This window comes from Camelus bactrianus, chromosome 3 (assembly GCF_048773025.1).
Source record: "Camelus bactrianus isolate YW-2024 breed Bactrian camel chromosome 3, ASM4877302v1, whole genome shotgun sequence".
Taxonomy (NCBI): domain Eukaryota; kingdom Metazoa; phylum Chordata; class Mammalia; order Artiodactyla; family Camelidae; genus Camelus; species Camelus bactrianus.
In genome coordinates this window covers 71,850,086-71,876,060 of record NC_133541.1, presented here as the reverse complement: position 1 = coordinate 71,876,060, position 25,975 = coordinate 71,850,086, and the positions used below count along the sequence as shown (strand labels likewise).

General features: G+C 32.4%; 1 protein-coding gene across 19 annotated transcripts in view; it reads right to left on the bottom strand.

The window, feature by feature from the left end:
- PPIP5K2 (diphosphoinositol pentakisphosphate kinase 2) overlaps positions 1–25,975 on the bottom strand; it is a 70,096-nt gene that overhangs the window by 28,861 nt on the left and 15,260 nt on the right. For 15 of the 19 annotated variants that reach the window (XM_074360429.1, XM_074360430.1, XM_074360432.1 and 12 more), the window contains 15 exons: positions 25,727–25,812; positions 24,545–24,699; positions 23,192–23,293; positions 22,166–22,327; positions 20,673–20,794; positions 19,361–19,462; positions 18,162–18,248; positions 17,571–17,650; positions 17,382–17,487; positions 16,486–16,571; positions 14,052–14,177; positions 13,788–13,909; positions 13,346–13,528; positions 8,600–8,741; positions 7,783–8,006 (listed from right to left, as the gene is read on the bottom strand). In XM_074360429.1, the coding sequence (XP_074216530.1) occupies positions 7,783–8,006; positions 8,600–8,741; positions 13,346–13,528; positions 13,788–13,909; positions 14,052–14,177; positions 16,486–16,571; positions 17,382–17,487; positions 17,571–17,650; positions 18,162–18,248; positions 19,361–19,462; positions 20,673–20,794; positions 22,166–22,327; positions 23,192–23,293; positions 24,545–24,699; positions 25,727–25,812 (1,885 nt within the window). The remainder of the gene's footprint in view (positions 1–7,782; positions 8,007–8,599; positions 8,742–13,345; positions 13,529–13,787; positions 13,910–14,051; positions 14,178–16,485; positions 16,572–17,381; positions 17,488–17,570; positions 17,651–18,161; positions 18,249–19,360; positions 19,463–20,672; positions 20,795–22,165; positions 22,328–23,191; positions 23,294–24,544; positions 24,700–25,726; positions 25,813–25,975) is intronic. The other 4 variants (XM_074360414.1, XM_074360416.1, XM_074360424.1 and 1 more) reach the window with 1 other exon arrangement.

Sequence of the window (25,975 nt, the reverse complement as noted above, 5' to 3'; positions counted from 1 at the left end):
TATTAAGTGTAATTAGAAGGATTTTTATGGTGGAACTGAAAAAGCAAGTGATTTCTAAAAAGAGGACACACAGATAAATGTAATCTTTATGAACAGTAGCTCAACTCAATCAGGTTTTAAATGTAGATAAAACCGTAAAAGAAAGATAGGTTAAGGACACAAATACTAAGGCACAGAACAAATAGTCAATAAACATATGGAAAGAAAATAAATTGAAAATATGAAATTTTTGTCTGTTTGAATGTCAAAGATTAAAAAAGGCTAACAAATTATTTAAAAGCCTTTGGCCAATACTTTTAAAGTTTTAACTAGGAGTTAGACAAAAATGCAACAAAATTATCAAATTTAATGGGCTCTATAACCATTATGAGTTAATTAAATTTATGAGGAATTACAATCTGAAGTGTTAAAAAACATAGTTAATTGAAACAAAAATTGCACTTCAAAGGGGTAATTTAGAAAATGACTTGATTTAAGAAGAGAAAAATCTATGATGTGTGTGCAGATGGGAAGAGAGGGTAAAAGAGGAAGAGGGCAGAAAGTGGGGTCAAGGGGAGATCAGAGGGTAAGAAGGAAGAGAGAAGGAGGGAAGAAATGGCACACTCTTTCTCTCCAATTCATTCTAGGATACTTGAATTTAAAGGCTACTTCCTGCTACCAGGTACTTCCCAGATGGCAAAACGTTAGTATGGATAAGGAATCTCAAAACTGCCTAAGAAAGAAAAGGTTGATGTATTATATGAAAATGGAACCTCTTGGGTCATTTACCTTAAATACTATGGCTTAGTTGGTTTAACCATCTCACCAACATAGATGACTGTGATTTGGGTATGAAAAAAAGAAATGTGCATGTAATTGTGTATGTATGTGTAAACAAAAGAAAAATGCTGAAATTAAAAATCATCAGAGGAAATTTTGTTGTTGTTATTAGCAAGATGTGAGGAAACAGGCACTCTCATACATTGCTGGGCTGGAAGAAAACTAGTAAGAGTTCTGGAGCTACAGAAATAGTCTTGAGTGCATGTAAAGACATATGTATAAGGAGAAGGAAAGAAATTAGAAGAATCCAGATTTCCAAATACGAGAAACTGGTTAAATAGTTGTTATTATTACATCATACTGTTCAGCCCTTAGGGATAATGAAGTATATTTAGCTTTACTGATTTGGAAAGTTTTTGATGCCAAGAAAAAAAAATCAAGTTGTAAAATACTATGCTTTTCCTGGTTCTAGTTTTTCAGATACATTTGTTACAGATGTGAATTTATGAAAAAAATTATATATCCATGACTTTAAAGGGAAAGGTCTTTTAGAGTTTTTCACAACAGTGAAATGTTTTGCTCTAGTTGGTAATGCCATAGTGATTTGGGGGGGCTGTATTTATATTTTCTAATTTTACAACAAAGATATATTATTTTCATAATAAAGAAATCTTTCCCTTCAACACAGTGACGTATTTTGTATAGCTGAAAAAGCAAGTTGCCACAACCAACTAGGACTAACTAATTGTTAGATATCCAAGTTCTCATATAATTGTAATACTTCTGCCATAAGAAGAACTGATTAAAATAACAGGTGAAGGTATTTGAAAGTTTATTCAGTGGTGATATTTAATGAATGTCATTGGACTTTATACTGAAAATGCTATTATAAAGAATCTTCTGCATTTCATAATCTACAAATAACCAAAGAAATGATCTTCAAACTTCTATAAATGTCTGCCATCTCAATTAAGAGAATCTTAATACCAAATTTTATCTTTAGATGTTCTTATCTACCATCGCATCATTGAGACTATTTTACTATTTAACTTACTGAGGTAACAGTTTTTAACATTGTAAGTTTCATGCATACATTATATTTCAACTTCTGTATAAACTACAGTATAGTCCAACCCCTCCCCTCGGGCACACACATATGCCAACAATGGTGGACTCTATGGCAGACGACCTGGGCTCTCTCGCACACAGTCCCAGGCTCAGCCCACAGACAACTCCAGATTCTCCAGGCCGTCCCTGTGCCACCAACCCCAGTCCTCTCCCTGAGTTTGTCCTCTGAAGCCTGAGCCTCAGTGTCCAGCCCCTGCACACATCAGCAGGCTCACATCTCAGCCTGGGGAGACCAGAGAGGTGTCTTGGATCCTCGGCACCAGTTTCTCTCGGTTCTGCCTGTTTCGGAGCAGCTGCTGTGCTGTGTTCCAAGCCCCTGAAGCTCCTTTTGTCTCAGCTGGTCTCCTTGCTGGTGAAGGGGCTTCTCAAGTTGGGGGAACTTTTCCTCTTTCACCGCTCCTTCCCTGGGGTGCAGGTCCTGTCCCAATTCTTTCCACGGAGACTCCTTTTGTAACCAAGCTAGCATAAGATCTTCTCCAGAGTTCACTAGGTACTCTGTGAAAACTATTCCACATATAGATGTATTTTTGATGTATCTGTGGTAAGAGGTGAGCTCCACATCCTTCTATTCCACCACCTTGAAGCCCCTCCCTGATATGAGTTAAATATTCTTAAATTTATTGAGAATTGTTTTTTGTTTCAACATACGGTCTGTCCTTGAGAATGTTTTGTGTACATTTGAGAAGAATGCATATCCTGCAGCTTTTTGGATAGAATGTTCTATATAAATGTCTCAAGTCCATCTGGTCTAATGTTTCATTTAAGGCTGTTGTTACCTCATGGACTTTGTTTGAATGATGTTGATGTAAGTGGGGTGTTAAAGCCCCCTACTGTTAATACATTGCTGTCAGTTTCTCATGTTAAATCTGTTAGTCATTGCTTTATATATTTAGGCGAGTTTTCTTGAAGCTCATTGGATTTCTTCATCTAAGCTAATTTTTTGTTAAATGATCACTATTTTGAATTCTCTACTGTTTAGACTGTAATATTGTATGACTTTAAGTTTGGTTTCCAGAGAACTGTCACTTTTCTGGGGGGGGGGGTGATACTGTGTTACTGGGGTTCTTTATGGTGCCCAATGAGTTGTTCCTCTGCTGGCACATTTGAAGAAGTGAAGTTTTCTTCTTTAGGTAAAGTTTTTCTTTTTTTTTTCTAAATTTGGTTCTGACAATTCAACAGGTCAGTATTTAGAGGTCTTTCTTTGTGTTCCAGTCGGTGGCACCACAGCATAGCTTTGGGTTTTCTTACATGAGTTACCTCTGGTCATGTTTGAGAACTGATACTTTTGACACTCCACCAAATCTAGAGTTGTCACCAGATGTCCTCATTGTCATTATTGTGCCTCCAGGGTCATTGGTGCCTTGTTGCCGCCAGTGTTGCTGGTGTCACTGCCTAGGGCACTGGGATAGCTGGTGCCTCCTTTGTGTCCAGGGTCTCCTAGGTTTCAGGCTCTGTCACTGCAGGGGGAGAAGTAGGGTGGGTGGAGGGAGCCGGTGTTACAGGTATCTCTGCCATGTCCAGAGTTGTAGGGCTCATGAGTACTGTCATTGTGGGCAATTGTTGGCAGGGGTGGGGTAGGGTGGGGGATGGTGTGGCAAGGGCTACAGGCACCTACATGGCTGGAAGGATGGTGTCATAGGCCCCACTGCCACCAATGCCAGTTCCTTCTGGCCATGGATGCTACTGCAGATGAGAGGCTGGAATCCTATGTGCCACTGCCCCTGAAGCAGCTGGGTTCTCTGAGGCCGCAGGCTCAGCCAACCCTGACTGGAAGTCTCTGATCAAAGGTACAGCCTCTACGTTCTCCTAGTTCCACTTCCTCTATGTGTTCCAGTCCATCCACTTTTAGGTATACAGATGTATGGAGATTTCTAGCATCCTGGTATGGTAAGCAGAGGCATTTTTGTTGAGTTATGTATGTCTTACTGGTTGTAGACTGAAGGGGAGAGACAACGTGAGCATGTCACACTGCCCGTGATGCTGACTTCACATCCCACTGTGACTATTCTTAAGTATCTACTTTAAACCAGGGCCTCTATTTTCTGAGGACTGAGACTGATTAAAAACTGAAAAGTTGATTATATGACAGCAAAAATACCTACCATAAGTAAAATTAGTTTAACTGTTAAAGTAACTAAACGTAATAAATTATGCTTATCATAGTAAAGCTTAGACATGATTAGAATTATGTAATTCACACAGCACAGATACAAGAATTAATTAATGCCATGTAGGAGTGGAAATGGATTTTTAAGAGGCTCAGCAACACTGAAATATATCAGAACACATATACATTTTTCTTGTACAGATAGTGACACTCTTAACCTAAATTAGTCAAAATAGTACATTTGACTAAGTCATCAAGTCTCTAACCTTGAAATAGTCTTTGTGAAGTAAATATACAAATTTCTCATTTTTTCCATTATAAATCAGTTTCATTACAATAAGTATTTTTGCAATTTTAGTTATTTGTTCAGTGACTGAAAATGCTTGCATCCTGTCCATGATTTTGGATTTATGTAGATGTGAGTAACAAAACAAAATATTTACTGAACTGAATTCAAAAGTCCATTAAAAAAGAAATCCCAAGTTTCTGCCACAATAAGGAATATCAAACCGAAAAGTTGGGGAGATAAACCCTAAGTTGTCCTCTCCTCAATTTATAATCTCAGAACTCCAGGAAAGTATATAAAAAGACCTCTGCTTTTAAAGTTATAAAATTATCAAAATTTAATTATGAATTTAACAAAAACAAGACTGATTACTGGAAGTTTGGGCATAATGTTGCCCAAAGAGTCCTAAGATTTCAAAGATAAATAATTTGTCCAAGATAAATACTTTCAGAGATGTCTTAAAATAGTCAGACTGTTGAGAAAATCTAACCTAATTGCATCATGACAATTACTATACTATAATAGAGATTGAGAACAGCTGAGCATGAGAAAGAACTTTAACACTACAAATGTCTCAAACCATTTCCTAACCATTCTAATCATCAGTATTTCTTCTAATTACAATGCTTAAAAAACATTATAAATATTTAAGTTACAAGGAGATGGTGAGAAATTTCTTTAGCTATATAAGTAATGTACCTAAAATCAATCTACAATGTTAGAAGGAAAAATCATCACCTAAGACTCATTAACACGTAAGTATTCCTTTAAGCCCAATTCTTAGAAACACAGAATGTTTAGTATACATAACTGAGAAAGAAGAGGCAGGAGGTTAAATAAGCCATGTAACGGCACAGACATGATTATGCTAATAAATCATTAGTGTATTTATTTAGCCATTAAGTAGGTGAAACATTTAGGTATAATGAAATCCTACAATGAAAAATGAATATAGCTACAATACATATTTCAGAGGGTCCCATATTTACAGCTTACCTATTAAAAGTATACTTTAAAATAATCTTCATTGTAAGAATAAGTACACCCAGAATGCACTAAGCTTGGACTAATTTCAAAGAAATCCAATTAACAATAAAAAAAAATCACGGTCTTATTTATGCTTCCAATGCAAACTAATCATAATGCTTACTGGAATTAACAGTAACCATTCTCCTCAGATTTATTAGTAAGTAAAATTTAAAAGAATTCTCTATCTTGAATTTCATAACAAAGATGGATACTGATTTAGTAACTTTACTAAATGAGATATAATCAAATCAGTTCTACAATCATCTACCCAATATCACGTAGCTAAAACTGAGCTCTGCACAATTTAGTATGTTTATTTTGACGTTAACCTTAAAATATCTTACCTGTTATAAAAATAAGACTTTTTACCGTGCAAAATAAAATTTCTCGTTTGTAGAATAAAACTTCTATTTGGTAAATGAAAAGTTTTCAGAGAATAAGTCCTTGTTTTCTAAATCAATATTTCTTAAAATGAAGCCCAAAGATATGTTTTTGAAGTATGAAGTATTTTTATCCTCTCTTTAAAAAAAAAATTCGTCTGCAAATCATATCTCTATCACTATTTATACAGCATACTTAAAATGATTGACCTTGTATATACTGATCAAATAGTAGCTCTTTCACATTGAAAGAATAAGCTAAAATTTAACATGTATTTCACAAATAATTTTAAGTACATTGGGCAGTCTGAATTTTCAAAGTCTCTCATTTTTCCTAGACAATGCATTAGGAAAGGGACACTGATATTATTTTAACCATTTTTATTTATGAGTATTTTTACCAAAATACAGTTGATTTATAATGTGTTAGTTTCAGGTGTATAGCAAAGTGATTCAGTTATATGTATTTTCAGATTAGTCTCTACCATAGGTTATTATAAGACACTGAATATAGTTTCCTGTGCTATATGGTAAATCCTTGTTGCTTATCTATTTTATGCATAGTAGCTTGTATCTCTTAATCCCTTACTCCTAATTTCTCTTTCCCCATTGGTAACGTTAAATTTGTTTTCTATGTCTGTGATTCTGTTTCTGTTTTTCATATAGATTCATTGGCATTATTTTTAGATTTCATATGTAAATGCTATGATATTTGTCTTTTTCTACCTTCACTTAGTATGATGTTCTTTAAGTCCATCCTATATTTTGTTCTTTCTTATGGCTGAGTAATATTCCACTGTGTGTGTGTGTGTGTGTGTGTGTGTGTGTGTGTGTGTGTGTGCGTGCGCGCGCGCGCGCACGCACGCACCCACATGAGCGCATACACCACATCTTTTTAAACCAATCACCTGTTGTTGGGCACTTGGGTTGTTTCCACATCTTGGCTATTGTAAATAGTGCTGCTATGAACACTAGGGCCTATGTATTTTTTCAAATTAGAGTTTTCATCTTTTGCAGATCTATGGGAATGGGATTGCTGGATCATATGGTAGCTCTATTTTAAGTTACTAAGAAACCTCCCTACTGTTTTCTATATATGAGTATCTTTTAAGTGAGGCTACTTTTATACACAATCTTTGTACTTCTCATGTATAGTTGACCCTTAAACAATGTGGAGGTTAGGCGCACCAATCCTCCATGCCACTGAAAATCTGAGTATAATTTCTCTGTGGTTTTGCATCCATAGCAGATTCAATAACTGCAGATCAGGCAGTACTGTAATACTACTGAAAAACTCCACATAAGCAGATTCACACAGTTCAAACCTACAGTTGAAGGATCAACCAGGTTTCACTTTTCCTGCTTTTTAACTCTGGTTCACAGTTGGAATGTCTGATCTATTCCGATCTCCCCTTTATAATATCCAAATAATCTTCAAGTAATTGAGTTGCAAAAAGGTCCTCAAACGAATCTGAAATTATTTTTTTCTAACACATTCCTTATCTCAACTTGTCACTTACCTCTTTATTATCAATCTGATTCTCTGTTTAATTGTATTTCAGTTATTTGAATATTGGTTATACCTTTATTTTTATTTCCTATAATGAAGACTCAGCCACCTCCACCACCCCTACAAATAAACACTAAACATTTTGACCTCTAAATAGTACTTTCAAAATACTTTCACATAAAGTAGACCTGTAAAATTTATATAGGGCCACAACTACCTTTTTCTCTCACTCTGCATACACTTCCACAGCATACAGCTGGCAGATGCACAACAGGTGCCCAATAAATACTTAAAGTGATTTATTCCATCCTGTTTTAAGTTGTCTTATTTGTTTTTAATATATTATTATTCTTCAAGAGTATCAATTCTTCAATTTTAAAAAGTCACTACAAACTATAAAAAAAAATCAAGAATGATTTAATATAACCAGAGACTTAAAATATAAGTTCATAATTACTTATGTTTCTTTTTAATGTTATAGGTTTACTGTGACATGAAAATCAACCATCTTTTGTCCACTGACAAACATTTTAAAAGTATTTATATAACAGTACAAGAGAATTGATTCATAGGAATTACCTACCTGAGGGATAACAATATCTGCTAATGCCTTCGAAAGCCTATATAGTTCCATTGTGTTTTCTAATTTCAAGGAACCATTATGCTGGACATCGTATTTTATACAGTCATATATGTCAGGGATTTTACTAATGTCATATCTTCCATTCTTTGTTTTAAAGTCTTTCTCCAACTTGGACCATCTACGTAGCATGAGTTCTAACGTTTCACTGTGATAAAGCTGAATATCTAAAACAACACAACATTTTTATTACATTAAACTTAAAAATCAGGTAAAGAATATATATTAAAAAGTTCATAATTAGAAACTTTTTTAAATGTCAGAAGGCAAAATTGTTTAACAAGCTAGGAAATGTCATCATAGGTAATAAACTATTAGCAACCACACAGTTAGTAGACTTGAATAAAGGTATAAACACGTGGGTTAGGAACTGGGTTTACAAAAGCCCTCTCCATGTATTACATATATCAGTTATTAACCAAGTTACTAACCAAGGTAGTCTCAGAGCCAGAGCATGTAGCACCTTCCTGCTGTGTGCTGCTGCTTCTTATGCTGCCTATTTGCTGCTTAACTATATGGCAATGCTACACAATCAATCAAATAAAAATGTTTTATTATCTCTTTCATGCTATCATGGATAAAAGCAAGTATCACTTAGCTATTATTCTTTTGTTGGATATATATTAACTCATATTACACACCTAGATGTAGTATGAGAGGCTTCATTTCTTATGATTGGTGCATCTTATTTAAAAATGTTTATAGCAATTGGATAGTGATTTTTATTTGTTTTCTGATCTAAGAGAAATATAATATTTACCTGATGATTTGGGATCTTCCATTCGATGTCTGATTTGAGAAGTCAAACTTTGTATCAAGGAATAAACTTTGTCACAGGTCTTCACAGGATTTTTAATTAAATGCATTGATTTGATAAGAGAAATGCTTCCAGATGGAGTAAGCTACAATGAGTAAAGTATTTTACATCTAGTTATTCCCAATTGTCCATGAGAACAGTATATAAAATCTTCCAGTAGCTGGAGAATAATCCCAAATCCCAAATTAAGATGACCCCCAAAATTTAGTAATAAGATCAAAGAGGAAGTAAAAATCTCAGAATTTCATGTTAAAAATATACTAAACCTTAGCTAACATTAGATTATCCACAGAGAAAATCTAGCAGAAGTACTCTAACTTACAATGACATTTTGCTGACTCAGTATGTGCAAATGTGGTTTAACCATTTGACATATACCTACATGTAATAAACCTGAGACTATTATTATCATCTTTTTCCAGATGAGGTACTTAAACTCCATTGCCCATGATCAAACCACTAATATGTAAAGAGTGGGATAAAAAAGCTGGTAGTCTGGCTGAAGAGCTGGTGCTCTTAAACCACCATGTTAATACCTTTGTGATGAGATTTTCCTCAAGTCAACAAAAGCCATTAATGACAATATAGTTTCAAATTTCAACGCTGACACTTCGCTTGGCAAGTAATTTAACCCCACTAAATAAGTTTCTATAACATAAAAAACATAAAGTGGAATTTCACTTCTTATTATGGTGAACTAGGTAGTTTGGGCCAATCTAATCAATGAAGATTAGCAAAAATCCTGGGCAAAGAACTCCTATACTTTTGCTTAAAGGTATTTGAGAGAGAAGACAGTAAAGAATTATGGAAGTAAAACTTATAGGTCATAGATCCAGAGAGTGATTCTGGCATTTAAGGCTGCTTTTGCATTGGAGATATTTGCTGATCCTGAACAGATAGCAAAAAAGCCGAAAAGAGCTGTAATATCCTTTAAGACTAAGGTGACAAAAGTGAAGTCCAGGGTTCCTAAAGGTGGAACTCTGGTAAACTCTCTGCATTTAGGATTCAAAATAGTGATTAATTGGAATTTGCATTTTTAGTAAGACTCTTATGCAAATTAAGACTTATTTTAATAAGACTCTTATGCAAATTAAAGTTTGAAAAGCACTCTAGCTCTGGAGTCCTTGCAATGTCCAGGAAGAGAGTAAAAGCATGATGTCAACATTCAACTTTGAGACATCACAAAAGCTTATTATCTCTGGGGTAACAACAAAACAAACAGTAAAGTCAAATACAATTTTCAAACCATCAGGGAAATAAATAAAAAGTACCAATTCCAATGAAGCAAGAAAGGAGAGAAAAATAAAAATAGGCAATACAAATATAAAGCACTTAAAGGGATAATAGATTCATACACTAAATTTATGAGTAATTTATAAGATAAATAATTGTCTAAACAAAGATTCTCATAATAAATTCAAAAATCCCAACTAAATGCAGATTTTAAGAGACACATCTAAAAATATAGTTTCAGAAAGACTGAAAGAGCTAAAAGAGATACTATGCAGACACCAAGTAAAAGAAAAAACATCTGTAGTAGTTAATTAATCCTAGAAAAAGCAAATTTTGAGGCAAAAAAATATCGACTGAAATACGCAAATTCTTAATTTGGATGCATCTAACAGCATGACATCAAAACACATAAAGCAAGGATTAAGAGACTATGAAGACAAGGAAATATAACTTAAAGATGCATAGATTTAGAAATTTTAAAAGTACACTTCTAAATAACCTATGATCAAAGAAATCACAACAGAAATTAGAAAATGTCCCAACTTGCATAAACCCCAATTTATGAATACACTTAAAACAGTGTATAAAGGGAAATTTGTGGTCTAGTGTGTGTATTTTAGAAAAGATGGAACATTCATGAGTTGATAAGCATCCATCTAGTGACATTAGTTTTAAGAAACAGAAAAAGAGTAAAACGAAACTATAGAAGTAGAAGGAATAAAATATTAAATAAAAATTAATAAAATGGAAAGCAGGTGCATAATTCAGTGAACCAAAAAATCTGAAAGAGGGTTCTTTCAAAGGACTAAGAAAGCTGATCAACCATGACAAAACTGATCAAGAAAAAAAAAGATGGAAACTATGTTATGAAACAAAAAAAGAGTATCTCTACTGATCCTGCAGACATTACAAAGAACTTGAAGACGAAAGTATAAACAAACTTCTAAAAGAATGTAACTTAATATAAACACAAGACATAATAAATGGAAACTACTAAATTACTCTGGAAGCCATAATTACCAGCTTTCCCATAAAGAAAATACCCATAGGATTTACCACAGGATTTACCACTAAATTTTACGAAACATCTAATGAAACATACATGCACAACTTATACCTCCCAAACAGGACTCCCTAACTAATTTTATGAGACCAGTATAATCCTGGTATTGAAAGCAGACAAAGATAACAAGAATTTAAAAGTCAATTTGACTCATGAACATAGACATAAAATTCCCAACCAAAAATATCAGTAAACCAAAACCAGATATATATACATATTTTTTTAAATGAGTTTATTCTAGGAACCAAGGTAGTCTCATATCTCCCATAAACCATATGATATAACAGATGAAAAGAAAATGTAAAATTTAAGAACCTGTCATGATAAAAACTCTTAGCAAAATAGGAACAGAATGAAATTTCCTTATTTTGAAAAACGGTGGCCATAAATAAAAACTACAGCAAGCATCATGCTTAATGCGAAAGTGTTAAAAAGCTGTCTCTTTGAGAACATGAACAAAAACAAGAGAAGCCACTTCTATTTAATATTGCTTTGAAGGGGCTATTGAAGTAATGCAAGAAAAAGAAAAAAAATGTAAGGATTGGAAAGGAAGAAAAAAACCTGTGGATATGATGAGAAGATAAAATCTACAGATAAACTGATAAACTAATAAATGAGTTCAATAAGGTTGATGCATATAAAGCCAATATTAAAAAACTATTTGTACATAGCAACAGAGAATAACATTCTTAGAGGTACCATTTACAACTGCACAAACATTTTTTAAAAGATGAAATGTTTTCACAAACTACAGAGCTATTACAGTCTAAATCAAGATACTAACAGGATTTTTTGGCCAGCTTATTATGATATTTATGTGGAAATACAAGAGAAGCCAAGAAAAACTGAAGAGGGAACCATGTAGGATTTGGGAGATCTTATTCAACGAGACAAGGGTCAACAGAAGAATACATTCTAGAGACAGACTACACACATATGATAAAGCTGGTACTACAAAGTAGTGGGAAAGGATGGTCTTTTCAGCATGTGGTCCTGAGGTATCTGGATGTACATATGGTTGGGGGGGAAATACCAATTTTGACATCCTTACCTAATAGTACACACAAAAGTCAATTTTAAGCTGGACAGCAGACAAATATGAAGGGAAAAACTGTAAAGCTTACAGAAGATCACATATAAGAATATCTTATGACCCTTGGTTAGAAAAAGGTATTATAAAAACTAGATTAAAATTCATTGATAATAAAGGAAAAGATAAACTTGGAATTCATGAAAAATAAGAATTTCTGCTTACTAAAGGAAATCATTAAGGCTTAGAATAGATAGTAGTATTTAAAACATATATAAGAGCTCATACAAATACACAAAGAAATTTTACCACTCAATAAAAAAAAAAAATACAGGCAACTAGCAGGAATAAAGGACAAGACTTGAAGAGAAGGCCTTATGAAAGAAGATTTCTAAACGGTCAATGAACATTAAGGCCACAATGATGTATTACTAAATATTCATCTTCAGAATAGCCAAAATTGATCAGTCTGAGAATACCAAGAACAGAGACTATGTCCAAGAGCAGTGACAATTCTCATGGACGTCCAGTGTGAGTATAAATTGCCTCAGTGACTTTGGAAAATAGTTTGACATCATCTGTTAATAGTGAAATACAAGCATACTGTGGGTCACAACACTTCCACTCTTAGAATATACTGAAAAGAAACATATACTCACATGCACTAGGAGGCTATATAAGTATATTTACGGCAGTATTAATCCCAACAGCTCGAAAGTATGTGTTCGAAAGCATATATAAATTCTAGTATATTCATAAAATAGAGTATGGATCAACAAACATGGCCTGCAGGCCAAACATGACCTGTAATAACAGCCCATGAGCTAAGAATGGTTTTTACATTTTTTTAAAGTGGTTAAAAAAATACACAACAAGTGACCATTTGTGGCCTGTAAAGCCTTAAATATTTACTACCTGTTCTTTTACAGAAAAAGTTTGCCAACCTCTGAAAACAATACTACACAGAAATGATTATTAATTAACTATGGAAATTCTAAAAAAAAGGGTGAATTTCACAAACATAATATTGAGGAAAAACAGCCAGACATAAAAGAAAACATTCTATCATATGAAGTATAAAAAATTGTTGAAACTGAGACTATGGTAGTTACAGATGCATATCTACCCAAATAGTATTCTGGATGTAAGACTATAAAGAGTTAGAATAGTGGTTATTTCTAGCAGGAAGAGGAGGGGCTGCAACAGGGAAGAGGCCAGAGTTGTTCCAATGTTCTGCTTCTCTACCTGTATAATGATTACATGAGTATATGCTTTATAATACGGTAAGCTCTAAGTTTATGTTTTATGTACTTTGGGTGTGTACACATAATATTTCACAATGTAAGGGTTCGCTAAGACCCACCTTTTCATAATCTTCAGCAGTAAAATCTCTGTCCTTCTGAAGTATTTCATGAAGTCTTGCTTTCACACGTTGCTGACAACTGCTCAAAGAGTCACTATCACTATCCAAAAGACCATTCATGTTCGCACTTTTTACCATCTGAACAAGAATGGGTGTAAGCTCTCCTTCTAGAGCCAGTAGCCCCTAGACACATTAAATAAAGCCAACACAAATTTAAGAATTAGTATGTAAAATAAGAGGCAGTATCATAATAATTATTTTGTTACATGCTGAACTTCATAAGGTATAAGCTAAATAAATTTATTAATAATACAACTTGACATTGCCATTTCAGGGCTTTAGTTGGAAGTTGCAAATTTAGAATTTTAAAGTACTGCCTACTAAAAACCTTTTAAAATACATTATTAGATGAAAATTCTAGTAATTCTAAAAAACATTATACCTTTGCAAAAGCAGCTGCAGTCATCTGGACTCGTCCTTCATCAGAAGCATATATTTTGAGGTCATGTCGGTAGGTACTATGTAATCTAAGTAAACCACAACCAGGAAATCCTGCATAATCTCCTGAAAATAAATCCTCAAATCACTTAAGCTATATTTTTATCTCACTGTATTTCTATAAATATTTAATAACATCGCAAAATAAATGAGGATTTGAAACCATAGTGTATGACTTTAACCAATTTAAAGAAACTTCAAGATTTACCTTGACCTCCAGGATACATACACCGGAAAGCTCTTCCAAGTTCTTCAGCCTGGACCCTGCCTGCAGGGGTTAGTTCTCCTCCCCACTTAAGAACCAAAAGTAAAGATGGTTCTTCTCTTCGGCTGTCTAAAATACATGTGAATGAATAAAGCAAATGTCAAGTGTGTTTCTTTTAAACAGATGTATTTCAAGAATTTTTCTTTGTATCCCTTCTGCACTGAAATATGGCCCTTAGGCAAATTATTTTGTTCCTTAAAAATACTATCTTTGTAGACTGTTGCTTCTGTTAGGAATACTCTTTGCTCTACCTGTTAAAGTCTTATGAAAATTTCAAAACCTCTTCCATACTCTAGAAAGAAGGCTCTTTCTCAGTTTTCTGAAAGGAAGTACTGCTTCTCTCCCTTTTCTGCTCTCACAGAAAAGAGAGAGCAATGGTCTAAGAGCAATGGTATTTACCCATGGTATTTAATTGTGCTAGGTATGTTACATTATGTTACATTAAGATCTCCTTGATGACAAGATTCAGATATTAAGAGCCTCCTGCAGTGCTGTCACATAAAAGGTAAAGTTAGCTGAAGTGAAGAAGATATGCATGCTTTTATAATTAGCAATCAGTGATTCATGTAATTTTTAGGAAGACATGAGAGGATAGAGCTAAATATTTATTATAACTTAAGTTTATGAGTGAAATATACAACAGAATGTAGCCAAGAGCAGCTTTTTAAGTTGGGAGTTGTCAAGTCTGTATGTCCCAGAACAAAGTATTTTCTCAGACATAGGAAAGGTCTGAGTTTTTATACTTAATTTTTTTTTTTATTGAAGTATAGTCAGTTACAATGTGTCAATTTCTGGTGTATAGCACAATGTCCCAGTCACACATAGGGGAACATACATATATTCGTTTTCATATTTTTTTGCATTAAAGGTTATTACAAGATTGAACATAGTCCCCTGTGCTATACAGAAGAAATTTTTTAAATCTACTTTTATATATAGTGGCTAATATTTGCAAATCTCCAACACCCAAATTTATCCCTTCCAATCCCTTTTCCCCTGGTAATCGTTAAAGGTGGGAGAGCGGAAAATATACTTAATTTTCACCTTCTCTTTATCATGTCCTTAGATCTGTGTTGGGTTCCAGAAACAATTTCATTAAGAAATAAGCACTATAAGCACTGAAGAATTTGATGATTCATTCAACCTGGGGCTCATTAGTAGTTATATGTGCTTTACCCTGCAAGCCATTATTAATTTATAGACAGATAATAATTAACTGACTTTTTTATTACAGTAGTTTATAAAATGTTTTAATATAAACATTAAGAATAGGAGATTAATCTATGTTGCTTTAATCACAAAGTGCAACGAGAGCAATATATCAAAATTTAGCATATATTTGTGTTTGCACTTAAAATAATCAGGAGAAAGGTACAGCTCAGTGGTAGAGTACATGCCTGGCATGCATGAGGTCCTGGGTTCAATCCCCAGTACCTTCATGAAATAAACAAACAAACCTAATCACCCCTCCCTCCAAAACCCACAAATAAATAAATTAACATAATCATTACTTCAATTTTTGCTACTATAAATAATGCCAGTGTGAATATTACTATAGGCCAATCTTTTCCTCAATGTCTAATTACTCCCTTGGGATAGATTCTTACAAGTAGAATTAAGGTCAAAGCATAAGAAAAATTTACAAAAAATGTGTGAAGATTTCAATATCTCTTGCCAAATTACTTTTCAAAGAGTTACATTAATTTATAATCCTACCAGTAAATTGAAATCCTGTCACACTGTATTCTCATCTGCATTCTTTATTACCATTTGAAAAATGAATAAAATAAAAAAGACACTTTACCAGTATGATAAGCAAGATTATTTATATTATTATAATTATTTTATTGGGCACATGCATTTCTCCACAGAATGGCTTCTTCAAATCCTGCCTGTGTTTCTTTTACAAATGAATTTACAGGATTTTTGTGCTGATTGCTCTTAGGAGACTAATCTTAAATTCTTCTTCTTATTTAATGGGTTGAGAAAAATATCTGTTTTAGAAAAATGTTGATTGTGTACTTTTTCAAACAGCCTTTTCATACTTTTTGAACTTTTTTCTTGTACACCCTGTATGGAGAAGGGACCCATCAAGTAACATGTAGTTATAAATAAATAAGCTTTCTGAAACAACCCCAGAGTAAAAGGGAAGTCCTAAGCAGTTTTCAAAATAATAAAACCTATCTTTTAGTTAAAGGATAAAAAACAAACAAATTTTTACTTAAAGGCTAGAAGGCACTATTAACAAATGCCGCTTTATTTTTCCTCAGTTCAGCATGCCAGTCCTTCAACTATTAGAAGATTACAAAGGCAATCAACAGTGAGTATTAAATCCCTGCATACAACTAAAATGCAACCAGCATTAATAATGACATACCTTCCTCTTCACTCGATGTCTTTGGACAACCATGAGGGAGATAGGTTAATTGGACCTTACGATTTATTCCAGAAAAATGGCCATACCTGAGAAATAAAATGGCAAACAGAATGGACAACATTCAGTAAGCATTCAATGCAACTTCCTAAAGAAATGCAAAAGAAAATTAAAATCCACCTAGAGAAAAACTAAATCTTTGTCCCCTTCTATTTGTAATTACCTTCTTGAATTCTTCAAAATATCCTAGTTCAAAATCTGTACCATAGGTAGTCATTCTAACCACATTAAAAAAAAATACCAAAAAGTTTCTCTGCAAAGAGACAATTTTTGGGGGGGCGGGGTAGTTAGGTTTACTTACTAATTTATTTTTAGAGGAAGTACTAGAGATTGAACCCAGGACCTTCTGTATGTTAAGTACATGCTCTACCATTCGAGCTACACCCTTCCCCCAAAATGGATAATTTACAATAAAGTATATAAACATATAAAAATGTAAATGTATGTGTCTTCAAAAAAAATAAAGAAAATAAGATTTTAAGTGGTCAAATAAGTAAACCTTTTAATAGGAATACTGGTGGTACCAATTTCACTTGATAAAACAGTTCAAAATTATTTTTTATTTAAACAGTACTGAATCTGTGGTTAAGCAATGTGGCCTTCATCCTAAGTAGTACTTCATAGAAGATCCAAATTTGATGTCCTTTTTTGATCTTTTCAAAATTAAAAGTAAAACAGTAACCACTAATTCTCATTAGACTTTCACTAATTTCCCCTTAGTTATATAGTGATAGAGCAAAAAGATCACACTGTGAAGGAAGTTAACGTGAAAAGTCACACATTAAAAAAAGAGTATTACAAGTAGTTATCAAAATTAAGGGTTTCAGAAAGATACTTACATCTCTAACACGGTCTTAAGTTGCTCAAGTTTTGACTTGTTTTCTTCAATTTCAGAATCATTATTTTGCCCTAGCTCCATAAGAAGTTGTCGTGCAATATCTAGCACTTCCTGTGAAATAAATAAAGAATTGAATTTTTGTGCAATTTTGCCATTAGCCATCTAAAACTCGACAAGAAAACAAATGCACTTGCCTGTAACTGTTTTGGTTTTTTGAGTTTTAATTTCCCAGATTTATATCCATCACACTTTTCAAAAAGATCAAAAAATCTTATAAAAAAGACAGAGCACTGTTAGGCATTTGCAACAATATTACCACCATATACTAAAATAAATTAATTATAATAAATGATAGATATAGGACTAGAACAATAAAAGACATATATGGAACTCAGGGTGTATGAATTTCAAATACTGTGTGTTCCCTTTCTCTATACCATGCTGCTTCTGTACTCTGCTTGAGAAAACTTAGTATTTTCCTAAATCATATAAAACTAATAATTACTAGATTATTTTTAAAAGTTCTCTCATACACAATAAATAAAAGCCTGGTAAGGCTGATGATCATTTATGGATATTGTCACAACATTTTTCAGATGCTGATATACACAATTTAAAATGGATTTTGTTTGGTTTTATATGTTCCTAGTGGTTTAAATATTAATGGCCAAGAAATAGTGGTAAACAGTTTTTCTATACAATGCATTAATCAAGACAATTAATCACTTATCAGAAATCTTAAATTATCTCCTGAGTATCACATTCTTCCCTTAAAACATACTTTTGATGTCTCACTTCCATTTTCATTTTTTGCTTTGGTGTTCGATCCCCATGGCGTATGACAGCTATGACACATCTGAGTTCCATCCTGAAAGAAAAGAAATAATGTTCTCAACTTTCTAACAAAGATTTGTATTATATAATTCAGATTAATACATCCATTTATTTAGAACCATCTTTGACCATTTCAAGATCATCCATGTGAAGAATAGTGCTTGTAAAAACCCATCTTAATTTTATCAAATCAAATCCTAAAAAGAATTTAAGAAGCTGGAGGGGGAGTAATATTAAACTATGTAATATCTGTTTCCTCTCTAGAGGTGACCACGCTAACTGTGGGAAAAAGTAAATGTATTGCAATCCTGTAACTTTAGTAAATACCTGCCTTGCAGTGCAGGTTATTATAGACTTGAGAGTCCATTAAATCAAACAAAATAAAGCTGCTATATTTATTCTGCCCAGGTCAGAAGAACAAGTATTTCAAACTCAAATTACCAGAATATAAAACTGTCTTAGGAAGACTGGTAGGGTATAATTTAGTATTTGCCAAACTGTGAGACACAGATCGCAACCTTGTAGGGTTTCATAAAGTACCCCCCAAAACATTTTGTGTTAAATATCTTTGGAAATATTGGTTTGAAAACAAAATCAAATATTTTTTGTCCTACCCTCCATCTGAATCAAGACTTCTCAGAATACTTAATATGCTAACATAAATCTCTGAACTGTGAACATGAAGCATTTGGTCAACTTACCTGAGTAACAGGTGAATTTCAAGCAGTAACTTTGACTAGAGAGTTATGAAACACTTTGGCAATGTTGGTCTAATTAATTTACCTCAAGTAATAACTGTACATTTTTACTTTACATGCTGAGAGCACCAAAGTTGTATGACCACTGACTATGAACCTTTAAGTAACATAACTTTTGGTACCTCTTTTATTTTTTAAGGCTTAATTCAATACATCTATAATTATCCAATCATTTTTCAGGATTTTATTTGTAACAATATAAGAGATTTTTAGTCTAAGTGGACCCTTATAAAAGCATACAATCTGTTTCTCCATCTGCAAAGTAAATCATATGAAAACACACACAGCAAAGTATCTAATAACTATTCAGAAATGTAACATTTATTGTAATAGCACAGACCAATGGAGAAAACCCAAGGAGCGTCTAAATGAAAATATTCAAACTTACATAGTTCCAGATGTAGTTGGTACAATTGGGATATCTTCAGCTTCTAAGGGTATTGACCAGGGGATATGAAACTGTGGAGCAAGCTCTCTCATTACAATATTGCTTTGAGACAAAAAGAAAAAAAATTAAATGAGTTCATTTTAAATCAAACCTAGGTACTTAGTGACAAATAATAATCACAGGAGTTAACGTCAAACTATCTAGTGATTACATGATTACAGTACATAAAAAGTAACCTCAAAAAATCAATCCTGATCGAGAAAATTTAGATTAGCAGTTCTAAACTGCTGTATGGAACACATTAATGGGATGTCATGAGTTCAGAATTACTTATGCACTTTCATTTTTTAAAATATAAATCATATTGGATTCAAGTAAACCGCTGTAACTGTGTATCTACTTACACAGATTCTGAAATCCAAGATTATCTCTTCTTTGTGGCCACAGATCATTCCTTACCAGCTTTTACTGATCATTACTGATCATTTTAAATGATTAGTAAAAGCTATTTTAAATACTACTGCTCATTTTTAACAAATTTCTATTACCTTTTGCTAATAGGGTTAACAAGGAAAATATGTTTAAGTAATTGTAAAATATTTTTTGTTTCATTTAAATTTATCATTTATTCATGCTAAAATGTAGTGAGCTCCCCCAAATTTCACTTTAAGAGTAATTTCACAAATCTCTGAACTATACTATAAAAGCTGCACCCAATTGTTAAAATATATTTTAAAGTGTAAGTTTCTTATGGCTTTGTTATATATAGTCAAAGAATACAAAAAGGCATTTTTATATGCAATAATTTCTTTTACATTCACTAGATAATCTCATGAGACTATCTTTTAGTAACATATACTTGTAGAAAGTAGAGTCATTCAAAAGAATTCTGAATTCCAAACATTCCTATTTTACTATGGTTATTTCATGAATGTTAATTTTGTGTCATTAAGTACTGTAATTATGCATCAAAAACTTGAGAGACAAAGTAATCTAATAAATTAGATGTCTTGACTAATAATCACTATATAAATCACTGTTAAAGCATTTCTAAACAAATGAAGTTAAATACCATTTAGCCTTTATCTATACTGGTCATAAATTAATCTGTCTTTGATAATTCAAAGTATAATTCAAGATTTTGCATGTTCTTTGGGGATGTCATTTTATGAGCACTGGTTTTTTTACTCTATAGAGTGTTTACAAAACCCTGATCATGTGATGTTTACAATTAATTTGGTTTCTGAAAAACTAGTATGCATTAGTTATAACAAAGGTAAAGAGGAAGAAATATAAAGAAGAGAAATCTTACCCAAGTATTTTTGCACAATCATCATAATACTTCATGGAATTTTTCACAAAACTGAAGCCATTGACATCACAGACATAAGACTGTCCATTGGCCCGTAACAAATCAAAGCCACAAACTGTTTGCTATTTAAAATAAATCATAAACTTTAAAGTTCCATTTGAATTAAGATTCATAGTTTTCCAGTAAGAATACATCAACTTTTATAAATGTCTAAATGTATATTTACTGTTTAATAGTTTACTTCATAGTTTAAATTACATTTTTTTAATTTGAATACTCTGAAAATATAGAACACATGACATACAATTATTTAAGGTTTTACCATGAAGTAGGTGTAGAACTAAATAATGCTCAAGGAACTGGTGAGGCCAAAAAAATCAAGACGTTCTTCAACTGACATTTAATTTTTTTTTAAATTAAAAAATTTTAGAGACTTTGATAAATTTTGTTAGCCAAAATTATATCACTTTAATCCAAAAAAAAAAAGGAAAAATAGCTTTGAACACATATCCAAGAGGAAATGTTCAACTATGCTAATGAATCTTTTAAACCCTGACAACCATATACTTGTGGGCACTTGAAATAAATTTACTTTATTTGGAAGAAAAGAGCTGAAAGGTATGAATTTTCAGCTTAGGCTCCAGGAATTTTCTGATCTTCTACATTCTATATTCAAAATCATATATTAATATAATATGATTTTAAGTCACTCCTTTTAGAATCCTGGTATTATAAAATTAAAACAATTTATATAAAGCTATTAAAATATATTTATGGGCTAATTTCCTTCCATGAATGAGACTTCAAATTATTAAGATACAAGCAATTTATTTATTTATCATTTGATAACCAGTAATACACACTAGTCTTTAAGTTACATATCCAAGGTAGGGTTTCAACAAGGAAAAGTTTACCCTTTATTAGACACAAGTTGTCCTACTTCTCTTTAAACCTTTACTGTACAATAATAAAAGACTAATAATATATATCATGGAGAGAACTAGTCAAATGTCATAAGTAAAACGTTTTCTTTAAGAAATGTGTGTTAGTATTGCTTTCATGAACATAATTTATCATATATAATAGGCCAACTGCCTACTGCCAAGGCTAGGAGACTACTGAGGACCTTTTATTTAAAAAAAAAATCATCTGTCAATTCTATGAGTAAATACTTGTAATCAGTTTTGTTTTTAACATGTTAAAACACTCGTTAACTCTATTGTTTCAGTTAAGTTTTCCTCTGTAATTTTAATTTTTGAATACATTGATAAACTTTCCTTTTATATAATACAGAAAGTATAGACAGAAACAAAGGCCTTCACTTATTATATATGTTTATTAGCGGCACAAAAAGAATCTCTTGAAAAGTACACAAACCATTTAAATGTACCACTTTTTCTCAGCTGACTTCCCCATCTATAAGCTTAAATAACATATCAAAAAAGACAATCAGAATTTTTAAAAGGGCCTGCATGGCCTGCATAACATCTTACCTTAAATGCAAGGCAGACTTTCCAAGCAATTAATTTCTCTCGTGCATTGAGAATGACAGGGTATCTTACTTCTTTTCCTTCACTGTCTCGTTCCACCTTGCCATCAAGTGCAGGAGATTTTCGAGCTTCAGCATGGGCATAATCTGGACCCACTGTATAAACCTTTCATGAATGTTAAAAATACATATTTTATTTAAAAGATTAAAAAGGAGGTGGCAGATGAGAAACAGCATGAATTTGATAACAGACAAGAGAGGGAAAGGCACTCTAAGCAAAGTTAATAAACACAAAGTGCAGATGCAAGAAACAGCATGATGTATTCAGGTAAGAGTAAGTTATTTTGCATGATTTATTCCGCAAGAAGTAAGGTTTATAGGAAAGAGGGCAGACTGTGAAATATTGTGTATGCCAGTCTTTTGAATCTGATTACTATCTTATGGTCAACAAGGATCCACAAGAGAATTTTTAAAAAGAGGTGCCTGATCAGGTTTATACCTAAGAAAGAAATCTCTAGTTAGATATAGACTGGCTGAAGGTAAAGCAATTAAGAACTTGTATGCCACCAACAAAAATCACACCTATTTTTTTCTTTTATCATATTACAGTTGTCAAAGATCCCAAAAACACCGTTTACACTAATTAGTGCTTGGAAACTGTGGTCGTTACACGACACCAAACCACCATATTTTATTATTTAATGTCCTTTTAAAGAAGAATACACAACTATACATTATTATATCACATAGTTGGTTCTCAAATATTTTGATAGCTATATTTCAATAAAGTTTGTCTCCTTTGTAATCCTGTATGATTTACTTCAAGTATTTAAGAACATTATTCTAAAAAAAAAGGGTTCACAGGCTTCAGACTAGCAGCAGCGTTCATAATACAAGAGTAAAAATCACTAGTCAAAAAGAGAGAAATACAGAATAGATGTTAGATGTAGTTAATTAAAGGGTAATTTCTTTTTCTGAGATCATTGGTAAACTCAAAATACAAAATTAAAACATATTGAATCAATCCTACCTTAACATCAGTACCATCTGTGGGCATAAACTCTTCGTATATGTAAGAACCTGTTTTTCGTACACTGCTTTCAGGGGAATAAACACTACTTCTACTGCCAATCTGAAAACAGAAGAAGCCCATCAATATAAAAACTAAATTATTCTCCTCATTTTTACAAAATAACCTTTTTTACCATCTGTTTCCATCTTAGACATTTCTAAAAAGATTTTAAGTCCACAGATACTTAAGAACACTTACTTATGTAGCTGACATTATATTATCTTTTGTTATAATTTACACTTAAGTTAAACAGCATAAAAATACAATGAACACTACGAATAGTGTTTCTAAGATTCAACCATATTGCTACATATAACTCTACTCTGTTAATGTTTACTACTATAGAATTTTCCACAGTATAACTATTCCATTAGTCATTCATTATCCTATCAACATATGTTTAGGTTGTTTTCTAAGTTTTAGCTTGTAGAAGAATGTTGCTTTGAACATTCTTGTAAGTATCCCCACAGCACACACGTGCAAGAGTGTTTCTAAGGCATATACTAGAAGTGGGATTGCTAGGTGATAGAATATGTTCATATTCAACTTACAAAGACAATGCCAAAATCTTTTATAAACAGTTTAAACAATTTAGAGATCTCTCCAGCAACATATGAGTTCCAACTGATGTACATCCTTATCCATGGTTGGTACTCAGACATCTTAATATTTGCCACTCTTAACGGATGTGAAACAGTACCTCATTGTGTTCCTACTTTGCATTTTCCATGCTGTTTATGACTATATGTGCATTTTTAATCCTGAGATATTGCTAAATTATGCTGCTAAAAGGCTATGCTAATTTGCATTCCTGTCAACAGGAGTTTGGGCTTGTGCTTATTTTCCAGCTACCTCAATCTTTTTGAACTTTGCCAATCCAAAAGGTAATTCAATGGCATTATCTTTTAGACTTACATTTATTTTATTATGGGTGCAATCTTGAGCATACTTTCATGTATCTAAGAGTTAATTCATGTTACTTTTTCTATGAACTAACCATTTTGAGGGTCAATTTTCAAAAAGACTGCTGATCTTTACCTGAATTTCTCGTATGACAGATACATAAATGGAAGGTAGAAAGAAAACCAAATAACTTTCTTAGGTATTCTATAGGTAGAATTTTGCATAAACAACATTAAATAACTAAAATGATGACTTGCTTTTCTAACAAAGTATGACACCAGTTTTATTAACTTACTTCTAAGTGATATTCTTATTTAATCATAGTTCTATTACATACTTAATTACTTTTAGTAAAACTTATACAACAGTGTATAGAGAAGAGTATTTACTAAGATAACAAAGTTTTACCTTTCGAAAGAGTCTTTGACTTCCACCACCAGCAGAGGTTGGATAATAAATGTAAACATTGTGATCTTCTGCACTGACTGGCTTTTCTACAAATGGCTTTTGGAAAACTTCTCCATTTACTTCTACATGATCTTCCCCTTCGATCAGACTGCATTCTATGAATCAAACAGATTAGCAAGAAAAACTATATATTGTATATTATATAGATGTAATATCGAGGACTTTTTGTTTCTTACTAGAATAGATATTACAAAGAAAAGTAACCTTGGAGATAATCTACTGATCTGATTTTAATTGAAAATATTTATGCAAACAAATACCAACATTTATGATCTATGACATTAGGAGCTATAATTGTTCTTCAGAAATCTAATGGACCTGCCATTTTACCCTATCATCCCACAGAATTCAAAGTTAGATATAAAATGATGCACAAGACAGATTGAGAAGTAACTCTATAATGCTATCATCTTCTGAAATATGTATGAAATCATTCCTATCACAGATATCATAAAACATGAAATATTTAAGCAAGAAAAGTAACTTATATACAGAGTAAGCAAGAAATTCAATTAGGAATTTTCACCTCTAGACAAATGAAAGAAGTTCCCTGTCAAAAGATAATAAATACTGTATCTAGTTTTTAATAAAAGTTGCTCTAATGTACAATAAAACCATCAAAATTCCCCAAACATTAGAATATTAATATTAATATTGTTATGTATAACTTACATGCTACATTTTAGATAACCAGGAAAATGAAGCAAAGCATGCTTTAAAATATTAATATTAACACTGCAAGATTCCTAGTCATCCGAAGTTTAAATTGTAGCATCTGAGCATGAAGTTTCTAATACTTAGTTAGACAGTCATAGATGAGTCACTAGTTTACCCCAATCAATACAAATTTATTAAGCATGCAATTTGAAAATTCTTCTGTATGATTCTCATAGATACATCAAATGTAGGTCAAAGAAATGTAGGATATACAATTCCTGAATTATTAATTGGCTTCCTAGCTCAGTGTCACATTTTAACTGAATATAACTGCTCATTAGGATCATTAAAAAAATGAATAGAATACCGTTAAGTTCTTTAAATTCTTTCCATTTGATTATAGAAGAGAGTGGCTCAAAAGTATGCTAAGTGACAAAAAGTAGCTTGCTTAAATCTTCTTCTTACCTTTGGGATTATTTGGGTCACGGTTCAAAATTGCGTAACGAGGAAGCAAAATTCCTTCAGCTTGAAGAATGCTATACACTTCTCTCCTGAAGAAAAAAGAAAATATCCTTATAATTTATTGCTCTATTTCACACTGAGTATACTACTGTACTGTTCATAAAATACACTATTACTGTTCTACCACTAAAAAAGGCACGTATATCAAAGTGCTTTATTTTTTAAATAAATGTATGTCATTTAAAAATGTAT